The sequence below is a fragment of the Triturus cristatus genome, chromosome 7 (assembly GCF_964204655.1).
Source record: "Triturus cristatus chromosome 7, aTriCri1.1, whole genome shotgun sequence".
Classification (NCBI taxonomy): Eukaryota; Metazoa; Chordata; class Amphibia; order Caudata; family Salamandridae; genus Triturus; species Triturus cristatus.
Genome location: NC_140590.1, coordinates 935544497 through 935566030, shown reverse-complemented (window position 1 = coordinate 935566030; position 21534 = coordinate 935544497). Strand labels below are relative to the sequence as shown.

Here is a 21534-nt window from a genome sequence, read left to right as displayed (position 1 = left end):
CTTTTTGCTGAAGCCATTACCATCCTGAGTTTGACCAGTTTGTAGCCTAAATTCCCTTGCTGCTTTCCTGTCCTCCAGCTCCTCTAGAGACAGATTGATGGAAGAGATACTGCTGCCCACTCTTGATCTGGTAAGGAACCTCTCCCTGTGGGCCCCTCTCTCTTTTCTGAAGCCACGATCAGGGGGCTTCCAACCTCCTCCTCCTCTACCTTGTGTGTTGTAGCTTGTAACTGACAGGCTTCTGGCAGACCCTTATGACCTTCTGGAGCTCCTGCTTGTTGGATCTCTTAGTTGCTGAATGCCCCCTCTCCCTGCAGAATCACTTGAGCTCAGCCACAGAGTAACTCTCTGGGTTGTTGAGCTCAAACTCCATGCTTGCAGGCAGAGTTACAGGTGGAAACAGCTACAATGGAAGAGAATTTGGAAAAAGCAAAAGAAGCCAATCAAGGACATTTCTTTAAAAATTAACTTAATGTCAGTTTATTTACATGGGATTTTAGTGTTACAAAAAATCTGTCTGTGATACTGCACAAACACAAGTACTGGACCTCACCGCTGAACACCTATATAAGAAATTGGGTTTTTGTTTGAGGGGTGGGTTAACCCTTTTCAAGCAACAACCACAATCTTTGTGATGATAAAGCATAAAAGTTACAAAATTAACCTCTGCTTGTCCCTTTGGTAGCTTGGCACAAATGCACTTAAGCTTAACTTAGAGGCAGTGTGTTAAGTATTTATGCAGCATACAAACAGTAATAAAGTGAAAACAATACACAAAGAAAATCCCACAGTTATTTAGTAAAATAGAATAAAATGTAATAAACAAAATGACAAAAAGATGGACAGTCTAACTACCAGGTTTCTCTGGAATGGGGGGAGGGCGCGCCTGGCTCTGTCTGCATGCCGGATTCCCTCCTTTGACGGGGGAATGGGAATGACGCACTTATATCTTTACTTCTTGGCTGCGCGTCTCCTGGTGGTCCACGACTGGTTCAATGGCGGCTGGTCTGACCTGGCCTACCGACTCGAGCTGAGTGAGCTGGGACTACCTAAAATCCAAGCTATGATGTACGACGGGCCCATTCCATCCCAACTACCTGACGTGACACGCTCCGTGTTACTGGTCTGGCAGACCTCGTTGCGCCACACCGGTTGGACGCGTAGGTTGATCCAATGTACACCCCTCTGGCATGGGGCTTGGCTCCTGGAGGTTAGTGGGCTGCATGGGTTTAAATCTTGGGACCTCATTGGCATTTCACAGCTAGGGGACGTTTGGGCTAATGGCCATATGCTTTCCTTCCCGGAGCTTCGAACCCATTATTCCTTACATTCATCCCAATTCTATAAGTATTTGCAGCTACGACACGCCCTCCAAACGCACATCACGGATGACACATGGCTTCCCGAGTATAGAACTACCGAGGCGCAGACAATGCTGGGAGATCTAGGCAAGGGGGGCATCTCCCGTATATACCGCTCCTTAGTCATCAACACCCCCACATCCCTGGATAAAATGAGGGACCAATAGTTAGACTGGGTAGGCCCCCTCAACGAGGTGGACTGGCGTGACGCCCTCATGGCACCCAGGACAGTCACCGCCTCCGCCAAACTTAATCTGATCCAACTCTACTACTTACATGCTGCTTACCTCACTCACCTGCGCCTTCACCGAGCGGGCTTGCGCCCGGATGCATCATGTACGAGATGTAATCATGCCCTGGCTGATTTTTTCCATGTGGTTTGGTCCTGGACCCGCCTGGAGCGATTTTGGGGAGCCCTTGAGTAGGAGCTCACGGAGGTCTTGGGATGGGGGTTCCCCATGATCCACGTCATTCACTATTGGGGATCACGGACGGGCTGGACGGGTCCAGAAATGACAGGATATTTTTTAATACAGCTATGATTGTGGCCAAGCGTGACATAGCGGCGGCATGGAAATGTCCTGACCCGCCTGACCTTGGGAGGTGGCGAAGGGGGGTGGATTGGTGCGCGACCCAGGAGCAAGCCCTTTATGTGGCGAGAGGGTGTTCCAAAAAATACCAAAGGGTGTGGGGGAAGTGGTTGGGTACTGTGGAGGGTTCGGATTGATTTGCTTCCTTACTTCTGCCTGTGTATGTCTTATGGGGTATGAAACCGTGGGATGCTATACTTTCAAAAATTTTATTGATCTACTGTCTTCCGTGCTTTTGCTGATTTGTTTTCTGTGTTGTAAAACAATAAATTTGATTATAAAAAAAAAATGACAGAAAGAATTACCACATCAAATCCATTCAGTAGAACAGTAGTTATAGATTTTTTAAGTTTTAAAACTAGTATCTAAAATATCAAAGCACAAACTGCAGGCATCTAGCTGTGCAAGACTGGGACAAAGTCAAAAGTTATAGCCAATTGTGATGGAGCGCATTTCGGATACACGAGGTGGATTGGGCCTGGTCTTACCTTACCTTCAGACTTATAAGAAATTTCAAGCAAAAATCCAGTATATGATAAAGTTCAGTGGGGCAAGGCAGCAGGTGGTGTCCAAGGCGGAGGCATTGTCGTCGGGGAGTCGCTGGACGAAGTCGCGGTGAGGCTTTCTACGTTCAGACTTTGTCACTTTGTTGAAAGTCAGAAATCTCTAGCGGGACAAAGCTTTGGTGGAAGACCACCCCATAGGCTGGCAGGTCTAACATAGATTAAGTAGTTTAAGTAGATGTTGTACTTGCTTGTTATGTAATACTTATAAGATTCCCTGAATCTGAAAGGAAACATTTGGAATTATTGTAATTTCTTCCCCTTTGTGACACCATCTACAGTTGTGCTAAATGCAATGAAACCCTGAAGCCATATTATTATCAACCAGCACTGTTTCCCTTATGTGTCATATTGACATCCACACTATCAGCTGTTAGCGAGCACCTGCACTCATCACCTAATGGGAGACAAGATCATGGATAGGAGTGTGTGTACCTGGAAGACTTTAACTCAGCAGAAATCTACAGAGTTCCATAAAAACTCTGCAGAGTTCTGCATACTGGAATTTCGACAGGTCGTGCTGCTCAGGTGGATTTTTAGCACCAGGAGTTTGTTCCACGCTGTAAAATCAATCGGAAGGGCACCACATGGTGCACCAGAGGGTGGTGCTTCTTTCTGCTGCTTGAGTAGATTTTCTACTCGAGCAGCAGCTTTTTCAACACGAACGGTAGCAACCTGCTGCGATTGCCTGCATTGAGAAATTGCGCCGGGACTCGTCCTATCGCTCGATTTTCTCGCTAGCCAACTTAATGTTGGCGAGCTGCACGTGAGAAACACTCCTCCAATCTTGGTATCGCATCTCAGCCTCAATTGTTAAGACTTTCTGCTTTACTATGTTATGCTGAGCAATGTGACGTGCATTCCCTACATGCAAATAAAAACATATCCGTAATAGCTCTGACTGGACATTAATTTAAGTGTGTATGCTTACTGGTGCACACTGTGTCTAAGTTCTCATCCTACATCAGTTCCTGTAGTTTGCCTTGACTGCTCAACAAAGATACCTACCCCGGAGAGCACACAATTGCAGATGATTAGTATCTAAATGTGAGGGATACCAAGTATAAACATAAGCACCCATCACAGATATTGCCCATTAACCACTAAAGGAAAAGGGCTCACAAGCGGTCAGTTGGCGAATGTGAACTGGACATAGTGGTTGAGGAGGTCACCCAGATCCACATTCGCAGTACTGTTCCAAAATAAGAGGTGAGCAGAAATGAGATTAATAAGTGAGAGGCCTAAATGGCTGTCCAGACAGCATCGTATTAGAGAGAAAAATAGGGGGCGGTGCCAGAAGGGGCGGCATGGCGGACGTGCTTTAGTCGCACTCCGTCTTCTGTCCCTGTAATCCGCAACAACAATCCTGTGTGGCTGCAAACTGAAGGACCCGGATGGTGGGTGCTGATCTCGGGACACCCCCGGGACCCTGAGGAAGCCGTTGCGCGGACCGGAGGGTTTGTGGTCCGAGACAGCCTGAGGTGCAGATGCATAGCTGTGGACTTGCGGTCTGGGGAAGCCGTTTCGAATGCCGGGGGTCGGGCCGGCACTTCTGTGGACCTGGCTGGCGTGTAAGCGGTGCTCCGCGGTGCGTTGAGGCCGGCACCGGAGCACTCCCGGATGCTGTTTGTTTTAATTATTGCGGCCAAGAGACTCTTGTGGCTGCGTAGGGAGCTGTAAAATGGCGGACGTGCCGCTTAGTTAAATAGGACGCTGGAGCTGTCCCTGGACCCACTCACATCGCGCCCCTACAGAAGAGCAGAGCGGGACAACGTGTAAGGCACCAGCCCCCCCCACGCCCCGGGGGCGGGGGTAAGCAGTGTGCAGCCCATCCTGGACATGCATGTAAAGGCTAAGTGCGCGGCTCACGGATTGTAACCACCAGAGAAGTGGAGAGCTCATGAGCAGCAGATCATTTCATTTTGCAAATAAGAGCCAAGACAGGCATCCCACAGAGACGGTGAGCCAGGGCTGATGTTCGCTGGGAGGTGTACATAGCGGTAGGAAGAACCAGCATAGCAGCCCATATAGTGGGAAATGACTTCCACTGTTTGTCCAGTTGCTTGATGGCCAGCGCTTGGACGGCTGGTGTGTGCTAGGGACAGGAGTGTATGACTTTTTCGGTACTCCTGCTACCGGAGCCACATCTAGAAGCAGGGGAGCCATCGGAGAGTGTATTGCCGGTGGGAGCCCTTGTGTGACGCACCTAACCAGAGACACAAGTGCATGGTGGGACTAACTGAATCCCCTGGGCTCTGTTGATAACAGTGCAGGTGAAAAAGACCCTTGACACCGCTCAGGAGGACTGGGTGGCGTGGGCTCGTTGCGAGATCATAATTTGCGGTCTTGATGAGTACTGATTAGCGCTGAATTGGGGCTGCGGCGGAGTGACCCTGCGGGAGGCTCTGGTGGTGTGGAGGACATCTCCGGGCGAGTATGAGACAATGGGACGTACTAGGGGGATTGGGTCAAGGGCCTCCTCACAGGTGGCGGGGGCCTGCGATGCTGACCCACCACATTCAATGAAGGAACAAATGACTTAGGATGACCGTCTGGGTACTATATTGCAAGCCATTGAGTGCTCTAGCGTATCCATGGGATCTAAACTGGACAAAGTGGCCCTGGACCTCAACTACACGTGGATGATTAGGAGCTGATGGATCGGGTCGAAGCTGTAGAACAGGAGATCGCTGAATTGAAGCTCACCACGGAGTTCCAAGATAAACAGCAGAACGCTCACGAGGCTCAGATCCGGTACCTAGAGGCCCGCGTTAAGGATGCAGAGGGGCGCTCCCGGCAGAATAATGTCTGACTGATTGGGCTGCCGGAGGGTGTGGAGGGCCAAGATGCGTTCGCTTTTCTGGAATCCTGGTTCAAGACAATTTTGCCTCATACTGAATTCTCCCCCTTCTTCACCATCAAGCTGGCGCATCGTGTTCGTGGTAGGAGACCAGCCTCCGGAGACAGAGCGCATCCACTTATCTTCAAGCTGCTACATTTTAGAGAGCAGGATACAATCCTCCGAGAGACCAGGAAATCAGATGCTATCCACTATGAAAATGCCAAGGTGCTGTTCTTTCCGGACTACACAATGAAGGTTCAGCATCAGCGGGGATCTTTCCTACCGGTGAAGCAACGACTTCAGCAGCTCAATCTCTCCTACTCATTGTTATTTCCGGCCAGGCTCTGTGTCGTCTCGGATGAGAAGTCCAGGTTCTTTGATATACCTCAGGATGTTTGGGACTGGCTGGAGACATCGGGTCTGTATTCTGGCCCGAGACCTGCAGGCACTGCTACTAAAGCATGGACTGGGGAAGTTGGTAACAGAGGCGCTCGGAGACGCTGGCCGAGACGGCGGTTCCCAGGGTTGATGGCGGCTCCTGGTCCGGATCAAATCCATAAAGAGCGGCAGGAAGTGGTTCACATTGTGGAGAAGATGGCACAAGTAACGTTGCACGAAGACAAAGGGAACACTTTCTATCATTCATCAGGGGGCGGGGGCTCTTCCGTGGGGACTCTTCTGATAAAGCATCTATGAGAATGCCGGATGTTACATCCCAGACAGCGGATGGTATCGTATGAAACTGGCTGATCTGAAAATACATTGCCGAGTGCTGTTGTTTGCGTTGCTGTGATGATCTTCTGAGTCCTCTGAGGTCTGTGTGTTATCATGTTGTGGGGTGGGGGTCGGTCAGAGGGTTCCTGGGGGTGTTGATGTTGATATTGTTGATATTTTTCGACTTCTAATTTGGGTTTGTGCTATAGCAATGCCTGCTAATTGTTGTTTGGGTGGGGACTTCCAGAATGTACCCTGCATGGTGTCACAATCCCCCGTTCTCCATAACCTTTCGGAGCCAATAGGGCAGGCGGCTATGTTGCTGTCTGTTGCGTTTTGACGATTCCCCGACGTTTTGGGGGTTGCCCTGATATGGTTTTTTTCTTCCCCGATTAGTATTTCCCATTTCCTTTCTGTTGCAGGAGCCCGGGACACTGAAAGCGTTGTGGTTCACGACAGACTGTTATAGAGTGAGGTCGGGGCAGAGGGATCAATATTCGTTGCAGTGTGTTTTTCTTCGCTTTGCCATGGGTCACGTAATAATTACCTGGAATGTCCGGGGCCTCCGCACACCTTCCCATAGATATGCAGTGTATTCCTATTTAAAACATCATAATGTGCACATAGCGTTATAACAGGAGACCCACCTGAATGCAATAGAGGTTACCCGATTGCAGCGTAGATGGAGAGGTAAAATATATGTCACAGATTACTCCATGTTTGGTAGGTGGACCCTTATCTGGATACGCCCGGGGACACCCTTTGCAGTAGACAAGACTTATGCGGATAAGGAGGTCAGATATGTGTTGGTGAAAGGTAAATTGGATGGGTGTCCTGTATTCTTGGTTGCGTGTATGCACCGAATGTGGAAAAGGGCCAGTTTCTAGGCCAGCTGTCTCTTGTTTTGGGAAGGTGGTGTGAAATCCCGTGGCTGCTGGGAGGGGATTATAACAGTGTCTTAGACGTGGGGGTCGACAGATCCTTTCCCCCACTCAGGTTCAAGGACGCGACAACCAATTCCGTGGCACTTATTTGATGGGCGGGGGGCTGGGATCTGGTTGACGTGTGGAGGCAATATCACCCAGGGGAGAGGAGATATTCCTTTTTTTCTGCACCTCATAACTTACACGTCAGGCTGGCAGGTTCTTTGGATCCCCCTGCCTCCTCCCGTATGTTTCAAAATTGGAGTACTGGAGGCACATGCATTCCGATCACAACCCTCACTGTGCTGTGCTGGCTTGGGAGGGTGGGATCCCAGGTGACCCCACGAGGAGGCTGCAACCGGCCATGCTAGAAGATCCTGTGTTTCTTGAACTCAACAGGGAGACTGCCTCCTCTGCATTAGTGGAGTGGGAGGCTATGAAAGTCACCCTAAGAGGGAAATGCTTGGGGTTGGGCTGCGGGCTGAAGCAACAGGTAGCCTCAGACCTGATTGTGGTGGAAAGACGTTTGCTGCTGTTGAAATCTAAAAGGAAGCGCAAAGGAAACAGGTGGAGCTACTTGAACGGCAGCGCTGCCTTCATTTTGCAGCGCACTCCGCGTCAATACATGCCAAAGCGGATCGCTCTGGGCCTCTCCTCGCTTGACTGATTAAACAGGAGCAACCGGGTGTGATGATTACAGCTCTTCGCTCTCCAGGCGGAGCGCTTCGATTCACACAGTTGAAAATCCATGGTGAGCTGATGACTCATTTCACAAAGCTGTATAAAGCTGGTCCGCAGCCCTCGGAGGAAACAGCTCAGCAATTCTTAGGGCGACTCCCGTTCCCAGTCCTGTCACCTGAACAGCGAATGGACCTGGATCGTCCTCTGACACTTGATGAAGTGCGAGAAATAATGAGGACTCTGCCTTCTGGCAAGGTCTCTGGCCCTGACGGCCATCCCCACGAATTTTATAAAACATATGCGGACCCTTTGAGCTCCCAGCTGCTCCGGGTATACACAGAGGCGCTGGAATCTCTTGCCCTCCCTGTCTCAATGACGGAAGCTATGTTGATTGCGCTCCCCAAACCAGGCAAGGACCCTATTTCCATGGGGGCGTATCGTCCTTTGGCACTCTTAAATGGGGATCTTGAGATATTAGCGGGCATTCTGGCTAGTAGGTTGGGGCCGCTAGTTCCCCAACTGGTCCACCAGGACCAGAATGGGTTTGTGCCGGCTCGCAGCACATCGCTTAACATACAGCGACTGTTCAGGGTGATGAATTGTGCTACTAGGTACTGGCCAACAGCTGGCTCTGTCGTGCTGGACCTGGAGAAGGCCTTCGACACGGTTGAGCGGTCTTTCATGTTTGCCGTGCTTCACCGATATGGATTTGGACCCTATATACGAAGTCTTATTGGACTGTTGTACGCAGCCCCTACTGTCTGATTGTAGATGGGTTCTCTTTTCTCTGAACCTTTTTTGATTGGGTGGGGACTCGTCAGGGATGCCCCCTTCCCCCCCCCGATCTTCGCTCTGGTCATCGAACCATTGGTGACGGCACTAGGTGCCTCAGCATCAGATTGGGGGATACCCCTTGGAAATGGTATACATGTCTTTTCACTTTATGCAGACGACATCCTGCTGTATGTGCGGGATGTCCTGGCGATCCCGCAGGTCAGCCCCGCCACGTTGGCATCTTTTGCATCATTGTCTGGGCAAGGGGTGCACTGGGGTAAATCTTGTCTATACCCGTTTAATCCTAATACAGTGGATCTGGGTTGGACAGTGAATGGGACGGTGGTGAATTGGTAACTGGTGGCGTTCAGATACTTGGGTGTTTGTATCTACCATAACTCACAGGATCTTCTGGATGGTAATATCATACGGGCGGTTACAGCGCTTAAGCCTCAAATCGACTTCTGGAAGACACTTCATTATAATGGTATTGTTACCATGTCTTCTTCATTATTTTGCTACCTTACCGCTCCACCTACCCGTGTCCTTCTTCCGATCTTTAGAGAAGATCGCCCGTGATTTTATCTGGAACAACTCGCGATGCCGAGTGGCATTGAGAAAGTTATATCTTCCTCGCTCAAAGGGGGGGCTGGCTCTGCCCAACTTTGAGCACTACTACCTGGCGTCTCAAATCTTGTGTGTGGCGAAATGGGTGGAGGAGATTAATTTGTCAGACTCGGCAGAACAGGATCCTCCGTAATCCCTGGACAGGATCCTTTATTTATTCCATCCCTGTAACAAATTGAATGAACCTCTCCCTTTGTTGCTATCGATAGCACGGAAATGCTTCCGCAGGGCACTGCGTCTTACTAGGAATGTACTGCCATAGACACCTGTTGTACCTCTACTGGGAATGCCGACCATGTGGGGACATGTTCGGAGTATAGACCTTGCCCCATGGGTGGAAGCTGGAGTAACCACCTTAGGAGACTTATATGTAGAAGGATCATTACGGCCGTTTCTTGATCTTGCGAATGAAGATGGTGTACCCCCCGGCCAATTTCTGAACCATGCCTCCTGAACGGCTGCGATGAGACGTTGGTTGGGAGATGTGACGCAGGAACCCCTGACGAATCTCCTAGTGCAATATGTGCACGTTATGGGCACAGGATCCCACTTGGTGAAGTGGTTCGCGGACTTGATCAGGGGACATACTTTGGCGGATTTAACGCCGTTGCGAGTTAAATGGGAGGCAGATCGGGGGAGGCCTTATTCGGAAAGCCCCAAGCAGGTTCCCAGAAACGTCTGTTTCAAGTTAATCCAATTTTATATTGTGCATATGGCATATCTCTCCCCAGATGAAATCAATCGGTACTTTAATAGACAAGATGAGTGCTGCCCGTGCTGTAAGATGGTGGATGCAGATATTTTACACATGCTCTGGCCCTGCTCCACTCTGCGTACTTATTGGGAGTGGGTGTTGGATGTGCTGGGCACTTGCACAGATATGGAGGTGTTGAGAACATGGGAGTCGTGCACCATTGGTGTGTTTCCTAGAAATAAAAAACACAAAGCCTCCACCAGGTTTTTTGATCTGGGCTTTATTGTGGCTAAACGATTGATTACTCATAAGTGAAAGTCCGAGGAGTACCCTCCGACGAAAGCTTGGGTCCTCTCCATGCTGAACTGGGTGAAGGCGGAAGCGGTCTCCCTGATACGCGAAGATACACTGGGTTTGCGTAAATTTCCCATCTCCAGTGAATGGAATACTATGCTTTGTGCGCTGCAGGGGCAACTGGTGCCGGAGGCTCCCTTGGATGACCCCCTTCCTGATGGTTAGTGAGATTGACTCAAGCAGCCCGTGTCCCGAATGGTGTGTTGATATGCTTACAGAAACCTCTGCCCACTTTACTGGACTACCTTTACTCCTGGCAGATGGATTGTGAACCCTTAGAGCAGTTGAAAATACCTTGTTCTGCCTCTAGGAGACCTTGGTTCTCCTCCCTCCCTTGTTGTGGCTCTTACCTCCCTTACCTCCTCCTTCCCCGATATGTGTGTTTTTTTCTTTTGTTGGTTGGTGATTTCATATAAACGTTAGAATCTATACACTGCTCCACGCGATATGGCGGAATGAAGCCATGCAAAAAGTGATTATGTAAATTGTTACATGTTGCATAAGTTGTAGTTACTTTGCGCCATAAGGCATTCGTTCAGATTCTTGACGGTGAGAGGAAATGTTTTGTTCGACGGGATATGCTGAATGTTATTGCCTATATCATTTATGCTTACTGATGTAACCAAGCAGTTATATTGTTGCTTAGCTATCTGGAATTTATGTTTACCTATTGGTTCCGTATGGTACTTTCTCTGATGATGCACTGCTTCTATTCATGTATACAAAACAAAACATAAAATCTTTAATGAGCAGATCAAACAAACAAAAAATTGTATTCGAGAGAAAAATAATTTTTAAGCATCTTGCCATGATGGAGTGATTAGTGATGGGTCTGTAATTGGATGAAATTTTTTTTACAGAAGGTGGCATGAATGCCCCAGAAATAATTCTTTGCGGAAGAATTTGTTAATTGGATCATGGAAGATGTGATCAAATTCAAATTTTTGTGGGAGATGAGGGGCTATTGTTTGTCTTAGTGTTTGCATTGCTTTCACCAAGAATCTGCTCAGTTGTTCGCAGATTGCTTGACAATGAGGAATAAGGGAGGATGACTGTCCATGTCTCTGTGGGGTCTGTGGTCTGATTTTTCGCCATGTGCGCGTTCAAGAAGTATTTTTGCTTGTTTTTTCAGATTTGTGTAAAGAAGTTTAACTTCTTCTCTCACGTCCTCGCACCATCTCTCTAGTAATCAAGGTCACAGGACCTCATAGGGATTGCTTTATCAAGGATTTTAAATCCTATCAGTTTGAAAATACATTTATATAAAGAACCAGAAGATTCTTCTTATAGGTGTTATTGACTTTAAATCACTCAAAACTTTCCCCTATTTATTTGCAGAGTTTAAAGAGTCCTTACGTCTTTTCAAGGAAGAAAATGAGATCCTCCTGAGTCAAACATGTAAATTGCACATTTTAATTCCAGTAAGCTGTGAAATGTACGACAGTTTATCTAATGCGGACAGCAACATCGAGTTCTTCAAATGCCTGCCACCAATTTACAAAGACAGAGCTGGAGTCAAGCAAAGAGTCTATAAAAACAGCATTTACACAATTTTTGATGAAGACAAAAGGGTAAATGTTATGCTATTAAATAGTCTATTACATTGTGTTAGTAATACAAGCAAGTTATATACATATTACATTTGTGATATTTTGCATTGCACAGCTGTGGCTTGAAAACACGAAATATGTGGAAATGATGTACCGAACCGGAGTTAGAATATTTAATTCTTAGGACTTACATCATTCCTGTGAGTTAAGGATTTCAGCCAATAGGAAGCATGAACATGTTCCTCATTCCTATTTCTTAGTTGCCAGCCAACTAGTGTCCAAGCCCAAAACCGCCTTTGAATAGTGAAAATATCAAAGCCAACTACCGATTTTATTTTTTCATAGTTTTACTACAACCTCCGAAATAATACTGCAAAATAATCAAATTATCTTTATCTGTTTCCTGGCTGACAAAAATCTGATATTTTCATACTGCACACATTTGGTTCATGCGTGACTAGTTAGGGCAGTCCAGGTTTTTTCTTTGACTTCTGGGACTTTTATATTTAACCCAGTATAAACCCAGGACTTCAAGTCATAGAACTTCAAGAAAAGAAGACTACAATTCCCAGAATTCGTAAAGAAAAAATGGGATTGGCTTATCTAGTCACCCGGGTACCTGTGAAAGTTGGCAACTATGACAAAACCACAAAATTTGAAACATTTAAACGTGTATTATGGTCCCATATTTGTTTATGGTGACATTTACAAACCACTCGGTTCGTACGGATAGCAGTTCAAAAATGTTTTCTTTTTTATGTCAGAGGAAAATATGTTTAGGTCAAAGCCTACCAGACAGCTCTGTCTGGTTTGCTGAATACATTTAGGGGACATTCAGAAAGCTTCCCTGGGAAGGCATTCCACCCGTTGCTTACCATTGGTTTGTAACTCACATTTCCTGGCTTTCTATTTGCTGGCTTTATTTGTTTTAGGCTGGCCAGCGTGAGTTTGTCTCTCCCAAGGAGCAAAGCCTTTTCACTCTAACTTTCCTTGGATTCTTCCACGAGTGCTGTGTTCTGTAAACAGGCCTGTAAAGTTTGTTCTTATCTTGTCACATTTGCTGTGCATTCAAAGACAGAAGTCAAATGTCAGGCTCTGTCTTTCATGGGAGCTTGGTGTTTACTTTTCTTTCTCTGACTGCAAAATTAGAGGATTTATGTGACAATATTGCAGGATACTGGAGGTAAGAAAGGTTTTTTTTCTAGCACACAACATTTACATGAACTGTGCAAGTATTTCAGGTCTATCAGAATTAGGATAACACAAATGAAGCACATTTTGTTAATTCTGAAGTGTGTAGAAAACAAATACTTGAATATGATCATAAACAAATCAATACACTAGGTGATGCCATTTCCACACATTAGCGTTTGTGCACTGTATAGTTTTATTAGTAAAACTATATGTCTGTGAAAATGTAATGGTCATTTCAATTGAAAATGTGTTGTCTGATATTGGCAGTCTGCTGCCACACCATGCATACTCTACTTTTCTATGCACCACTCCACGCCACTACCCTCTACTCTGCACCACTCCACTTTACAGCAATCCAATCCTCTGCACTCTGTGCCCCTGCGCTATACGCCACTCTACGCCACTGCACTCAGCGCCACTTCACTCTACGCCTCTCTAGTCTACTCTGAACGACTCTACTCTATGCCAAGGCACTCTACGCCACTCTATTGTACACCACTGCATTCTTCACCACTGTACTCTACACCACTCCAGTTTAGGCCACTCCACTCTACCATGCACAACTCCACTATGTGGCACTCTGCAATACTTCGCTCTACACCACTGCACTCTATGCCAATGCACTCCACTCTGTACCACTCAACTCTACACCCCTGCTCTCTACGCCAATCAACTGTAGGCTCCTCTAATCCACTCTGCACAACTGCACTCTATGCCACTGCACTTGACACCACTTTTGCCTATGCCAATACACTCTACGCCACTGCACTCTATCCTGCACCACTCCATTCCACGCCCCTTCACTCTACTCTGAAACAATCTACACCATTACACACTATGCCACTCCACTCCACGCCACAACACTATATGCCACTCTACTCTAAACCACTGCACTCTATGCCAATGCACTCTACGGAAATGCACTCTACGCCACTGCACACTACTCTTAACCACTGTACTCTGCGTCACTGCTCTCTAGGCCACTCTACTCTATGCCACTGCACTCAACACCACTCTACAACACTGCACTCTACAAGACTCAACTCTGCAACACTACACTCTCCACCACTGAACTCTATGCCACTCTACTCTGCATACTGCACTCTATACCAATGCACTCTACGCCACTCTACTCTGCATCTTTGCACTATACGCCACTGCACTCTGCATTACTCTGTCACTGCAGTCTGCCTCTCTATTCTATGGCGCTGTACTATACTCCACTCTACTCTATGTCACTGCACTCTATGCCACTCTACTCTGCACCACTCCATTCTGCACCACTCCACTGTATGCCACTCCACTCTACTGTGCACCACTCTAATCTACAACACCGCATTCTACGACGTTACATTATACACAGCTGAATTCTATGTCACTGTACTCTATGCCACTCCACGTCAATATAATCTGCAACACTCTATGCGAATGCACTCTACACCAGTCTGGCTTACTCTACACCACTGCACTCCACTCTACACTGCACTTTACGCCGCTGCACTCTACTGTACACTGCACGTCACACCACTGCACTCTATGCCATTGCACTCTACGCCACTTCACTCAACGCCACTTCTCTCAACACCACTCTATTATATGCCACTGTACTCTACGGCAATGCACTCTATGCCACACCACTGCACTCTACGTCACTACTCTGCAACACTGCACTTTACGCCACTGAACTCTACACCGCTTTACTCTGCACTACTGCATTCTATGCCAGTGCACTCTATGCCACTCTACTCTTCATCACCCCACTCTATGCCACTGCACTCTGCAGCACTCAACTCCATGCCACTGCACTCTATGGCACTATACTCTACTCTGCACCACTGTATGCCACTGTACTCTATGCCACTCTACCCTGCACCACTGCACTTTATGCCACCTTACTCTACGCCATTCTACTCTGCACCACTCCACTCTGCAACCCTGCACTGTACACCACTACACTCTACTGTGCTACACTCTAATCTACTCAACTGCTTTCTACGATGCTACATTGTACACCGCTGAATTCTATGCCGCTGCACTCTGCTCCACTATAGTCGGCAAAACTCTACGCCAATACACTCTACACCAGTCCACTCTACTCTCCGCCACTCCACTGTACGCCCCTCTATGCGACTCCACTCTCTGTCACTCCAATCCACGCCACTCTATGCCACTCCAATTTACAACACTCTACTCCACTCTTCGCCATTCCACTGTATGACACTCAATGCCACTCTCCTCTCTACCATTAACCTTTTGCCATTCTAAAAAGCAGCCACACTGGAGTACAACATGGTTAAAACATATTGGCAAAGTTAATTTAGCTCTTGCATACACACGACCTATTGGCTTTGCCAATGCTTTTTGTCTATGGAATTCCCCATTTCCCAACACCTCCACCAATTGTGAAATTTTTCTATTCCCATTGCCATACAGGAATTAATTTACTCCCAACCTTGATCACAGTAATCCCCTGAGCCCATACAGGGTTAATGTACTTCTTGGTACTGCTTGGTTTGTGAATACACACAAATGTACTTGTTTGTGTCGTCTGTTCATCTACTTTTCAAGGCATCCCTCCCTGGAGCACCCATTCCCTTCCACGTGAGTAGCTAAGTTAAAGTACACCATATTTTTACCTAAAAATACATCTATTTCCAAGTGTAAATTAATTTCTCTGAATTCCAAACAGAAAATTGCACTTGAAAATCAAGCCATTTGGGCCCTTAAGATCATATTACTTTGAGGCTCGAGCCCTATGAGTTCCTTTATGAACTTATTGAGTCATAATAAACAATATTTTCCCGCCATCCTTCTTCATATCTGGTTATTCCAAGGAAAAACAGGCTTTTTTTTGCTGATAACTTTACCTTTGTTTGGCGAATTTGCGTAACCCTTGATATGAAAAAAAAGAAGGTTATGCGCTTTTCCACATAGATTGGTCAAAGGTGTGGAAACGTTTTAGGCAGGGTTCAAAAACATCCTTTTTCATTTTAAGTCCCTTAGTGAAGTTTTTCCTTTTGCTACCAAAAATAAAACGCCGTCCCGATCAACATTACATTTTTAGGTCTCGCCTGGCGTATTCCAGAAGTATACTTTAAGCCCCGCCCCTCTTTCCATTGGCTCGCGTCATTGTTTATGTTAAATGATGGCGCGTGATTAGAAAGCGGACTTCTCGGTTACCGCCTTGTCCATTTTTAAGATGGCCCATGTGGACAGGCCGACGCCATCTTTGTTTCTGGCACAGCGCACACTGCCATGCGCTCGTGAAGTCAGCCCTCCCTTTCTCTCCATGCCCACCCTGTGCCTCTCTGATCCTCCTCCACAGTCGCTCGCTCCGGCCTGGCAGCGCACACTGCCATGTGCTTGTGAAGTCAGCCCTCCAGGACCGGCAGCCCCATGCACTACGGCGTTATTGTATGGCTACTGATAGTCGTTCGTTGGCTTCTAATGGCTTTTATCACACATTGCAGCTCGAGGCCGGTGCATCTCTGGTGTTTCTTTGGAGGTGAGAGATGTGTTAAAACTCTGGCTGTAACCCAACCTGGATCTCGCAGGTGCTCGGGTGGAGTACCCAGATATTTTTGCACCCATGAAACCTTGGACTGTATTCAGCTCTCACCTAATGCTATTTATTGGCTATTGATTGTATCCTTATGCCTTTCTGTGATTGCTTGCATTGGACTTCACGTGCACTCTTATCTCTTACTGGCTCAGTCCCATGTGTCTCACTGTAGCACTAGAACATTACACTCCCCTAGTAGCTTTACCAGTGCGTGTTTTAAAATGTTGGTGCAGAAACAATTTGTTCCTACGAACAACAAACCCCGGGAACCAAGTGGCTGTCTAGTCCAGTTGTACTAGAAAACGTTATTGAAGTCAGTTTGGTCGTCATGAAGTGTGTGTGTTGTTGCTTTCTCCACTCAAGAGGGACAAGCACCACTGCGATGAATGTTCCAGGGGCCGCTTGTGACATTTTTGACTTTCCTGTCTGAGAAACCGAGCCGCGGTCTTCACACCTATGTCTTGTGCTTTTCAACTTCCTGTTCTCATTGTTATATCACAATGAGGCGCCGTGAGCACCGTTTCTACATCAGAGCCCTTACAAGCTGCTCCAAACCTCTCTCTCTTGCACATAACCCACACCTCCGAATGTTACTAAGGGATGTATGACTGTGGGACACTTCAGGAATAAAACACGGATAAACGACACAGAACAAACACATAAAAATAGGGCAGACCGTCTATGCCACCTTACCTGTGAGCTTGCTTCCCTCTCCTGGTTACAGACATTGCTTTTATCCTCTCTCTACTCTGCCCATTTGTGTGTTCAATTCTATGCGTGCCAAGTGAAAGTGCTCCAAAGCTGCCATCTGAGACGAGCATAAAAAATACAATGCATTAAGTTAAAGCCATTATTTGCTATACAATACCATTAGCAAAACAAATGGCTTTAACTTAATCAAAGGGGAGACCTATTGCATTTTCAATGCTTGTTCTCATTTGTCATCATGCCTATTTTATTTAGTTTAAATTAATCAAGAGCAGTTTGAGAAATTCTACTGAAAACTGAGGTAAATTTTGAGGTCTGTGAGCAGAAAGACTGCAGACGTCTTGTGCTTTGTCTGCCATGTTGTGAGGAGTGTGGGCCTTGCCATTGAAAATAATGCACTAGAGATGAGGGAGATGCTATGGAGGCAAACATCGGGGGAAGAACTCAGATTAGAGGGATGGAAAATGTAATTTACCAATGCAACAAAATTACAATTTGGAATGTGATGTTCGAACATTTGAACTCTGACTGACTGACACTTAAAAAATAATATGTATTTTTTGTGCCTGACCTTTCAGATAAAGGGCCCCATTATGAGTAGAGCGGAGCGGAATTCCTGTGTTGAATTCTGGTCTGCCCAATCATTTTTTTTTTTTTTTTGTCCTCATACGCCACCAAGGTTCTATGTGCGTGATCGATAGGTTAGCAAACAAGATGCTACCTCAGTACACGGCAACTGGAGGGGACCAAACAATGAGCGAAAACCTCGTCCCATAGCAGTAGAGCTTGACATACCAACGATCAACATAGCGTAACCTTACAGAGGATTTTGAAAATCCACCAGAATACTGAACAAGAGTATCCAGGCATTACTCATACCCAGACATGGGATAGATGGCTTAATCATTGGACCTAGGGAAAAAAAAAAAAAAAAACCCAGACTCTCAATGATCCCATCTCAGGAGGCGCCAAAAAGATCTTTTCTCAGGATTCCCTATTCTGACCAAGTCCAGCTTGGAGACTTGCAGGGCAGAAGCAAACCATTCATTAACAGAGGGAGGTGAACAATCCTTCCACTTCTTGCATATCTCCCTTCTAGCAAGCAGTATAGCATAGAAGACTAACTTTTTCGCCATTTTGGAGACCTCCTCTAGAATTCCGAAGATCACTAACTGAGAATCCAATACTATGTTGAAATCGACAGAGGTTGACAGAATCTTACAAATAGATTCCCAGAACTGCGACAAAGAAGGGCACTCGTAAAACATGTGGATATCCGAGGCAGCCAAGAGACCACATCTAGCACACTTCACCATATTCCCCTGAATAAATTTAGAGAGGCGAAGGGGAGAGTAATACGCTCTGTGAATAGTATAAAGGTGGTTCCTGCGCAACCATGCCGGCTTCACGACATCCCACATCATTCTGCATGATTTTCCCCATAACTCTTGCAAATTGGTATTGCTTATATCTGACCCCCAAAGCTCATCAGGTAACAGAAATTCCCCGTCCAACTCCTCCAAAATCAAATTGTACCATGACGAGATCTCTTTCTTGGCAGGGGGTTTGTCGATCAACAAATTTATGAGAGTACTATAGCCACCTAGTGGGGGCTTACTTCTCTGAGAGGGCTGTGCTATATAAGATCTATACCAACTGGACATCTGCAGATATTTTAGCCTAGATAGGCCAGAACCGATCTTCCCACTCAGGCAATCCCAAGAAAGCAATTCACCCTCAACAAATAGGTCTCCCCAAAACTCCAACCCTGCCTCCCTGATGGGTAATGCAAGCAAATCACACAACCAGGTCGGGGGATCGGGGAGATCCCATAAGGGAGTCCTACTGCCATAATACCCTATTTTAATGGCTTTTAGAACCTGGGCCCAAGTCCTTGCCATCCCCAGTAGGATCTTCAGTTTAATCTTTTTGAAGTACTTCGGATCTCCAAATTTCAAAAGGAATCCAAACTGACTAACCCCCTCTCCATCAAGCAAGGTGGTGTATAGAATTCCCACCCCAAGCTCTAATGGCCTCTTTAACAGCATTCTGGCATGGGAAAGCTGGAACGCCCATGCATACAACTGGATGTCCGGAGCAGCCAAGCCCCCCTTTTCCCTACGCCTCCTTATCTTTTTCCACGAGATTCTTGGAAGATGTTTATTCCAAATAAATGTATTAATCTCGGCCTGGAATGTTTTAATAGGGACTGGATCGAAATATAAGGGAATAGTGTTAAATAAAAAGGAAAGCTTTGGCAGAACCGACATCTTGACCAGATTAGACCGTCCCAGTAACGACAGAGGGAGACAAGACCAGGACTGAAGTAGCTTACGGCAGTCCTTAACTATCTTGGAAAAATTGATAGACCGACCAGAAACAACAACCACACTCTGAAGAGATCCTCAGAAGAATCTGATTTAAAAACTTCATGACCTCAGAATTCTAGGGCATATCAATAAGTGTTAAAATCTTATGGATAGAGATTAATTTTGCCTGCAGTATTATTGAAGTAGGATCTCGTTTTAGAGATGGTTTGTTGGTTTTTAATGAAAAGTGATTTGTGGAGAATGTTTGTTAGTATGTAGGAGTGAATGAGAAGTGAGAATGTGGATGTGACGGTTTTTCTAAAAATCTTTTTTTCTTTTTGGGGTCTCTAAACAAAAAAAAAAAAATTTTGTTTCCATACAAATACGTTGTCTAACTTTTGAGGAAACAAAGTGTATGTTTTACATGTGAATTAGATGTCCACTTGATAATTGTGAATATATTGTTATATATACTTTTGTCTCTATTTTTATAAAAAAAAGTAAATAAAATGACATATAAAGAAATTAAAATGGTTTTTGAGTAACTGTGCACATGTGGGGGTTTGTGTAGTATATAAGAGATTAATTTCCACAGGAACAAGACAGGTCAGATAAGAGGTCTTTCTTTATTCATTTGTTGCTCTCCCCTCTTCTTAGACCTAAAAGTACCCAGGGGTTACCTTCCTCTCATTTGAGAACCGACATCTTGACCAGATTAGACCGTCCCAGTAACGACAGAGGGAGACAAGACCAGGACTGAAGTAGCTTACGGCAGTCCTTAACTATCTTGGAAAAATTGATATTGACAATCTGGTCCAAATCCTCAACAATATCAAGGCCCAGGTATCTCAACTTCTTTCCTGGCCGAATACCGGCAATACTCAAACTCTGGTCCATACCACAGGTCATCATCTCAGTTTTTGTGGCATTGATCTCATATCCAGATACTTCCCCAAATGCAGAGGCTAGCTTGAATATTTCTGGAAGAGCCATATGGGCATCGGACGTAAAAATAAGGATGTCATCCGCGTACAGGGCCACTTTTCTCTCCCAGCCCCTACACGCAAACTCCTTGATGTTAGCATTATCCCTCAGACTTTGGGCAAAAGGTTCGACATACAAATCAAATAGGAGCGGAGAGAGGGGGCAACCCTGCCTTGTACCCCTCGAGATGTTGAAGGGATCAGATAAACTTCCAATCACCAGTACACATGCACTTGGGTTCTGATATAAAAGACCAATTGTCCGACGAAACCCTGATCCCACCCCGAACTTCGCCAGGGCCTCCGACAGATACAACCAATTCACTCTGTCGAAGGCCTTGGCGGCGTCCAAGGTAAGGACCGCCAAGGGGGAAAGCTCCAAAACTGCCAGATCTATTGCCCCAATTAAGTCATATGTCAGTTCATATAACTGGCGCCCTTTGACAAACCCTTTCTGATCAGGGTGCAAGATTTTAGGTGCAACAAGAGCTAATCTATTGGCCAAAATTGAAGCAAATAGTTTATAGTCTGCATTCAGAATGGAAATAGGCCTATATGAACTACATGCCGTTGGTGATTTCCCCGGTTTTAAAATTACAGTGATGGACGCACTGTCCCAGGACTTCGGGGGAGAGCCACCAGCCAGTAGGATGTTATTAAATAGTAGAACCAGGAAAGAGACAAGTTCCCGCTCAAGTATTTTATATAATTCAGCCGGGAGGCCGTCTGTACCAGACGCCTTCCCCTTTTTGGCATTGTATAAGGCCTTGATGACTTCCTCCTCCGAAATTTCACCATCCAATATTTCGCTTTGCTCAGCAGAAAGTGCTGGAAGGGTGATCTTGCTAAGCCAATCCTTGATGGTATTTAAACTAATATTCTTGTCTTCACAATAAATATTTTGAAAAAAATCTCTAAAGGCAGATCTAATATCATCATCACGGGAGAGTGGGGAACCATTGACTCTAATCACCTCGATGTTATTCCGTACTTGGTCCGTTTTGGTTTTCCATGCCAATAGTTTCCCCGCTCCTTCTCCATATTGAAAATGTGCAAGTTTGCTGGCCTCCCACCTTTCTTGAACCCGCTGATTTAGAATCGAAGC

General features: G+C 46.2%; 1 protein-coding gene across 13 annotated transcripts in view; it reads left to right on the top strand.

Annotated features, from left to right (window-relative positions):
• Positions 1-21534, top strand: part of STING1 (stimulator of interferon response cGAMP interactor 1) — a 216052-nt gene that overhangs the window by 134617 nt on the left and 59901 nt on the right. For all 13 annotated transcript variants that reach the window (XR_014966642.1, XM_085617914.1, XM_085617910.1 and 10 more), the window contains one exon: positions 11462-11694. Coding sequence is in view for 12 of the 13 variants with exons in the window: in XM_085617914.1 (XP_085474040.1) it covers positions 11462-11694 (233 nt within the window). In the remaining variant the exon portion in view is untranslated. The remainder of the gene's footprint in view (positions 1-11461; positions 11695-21534) is intronic.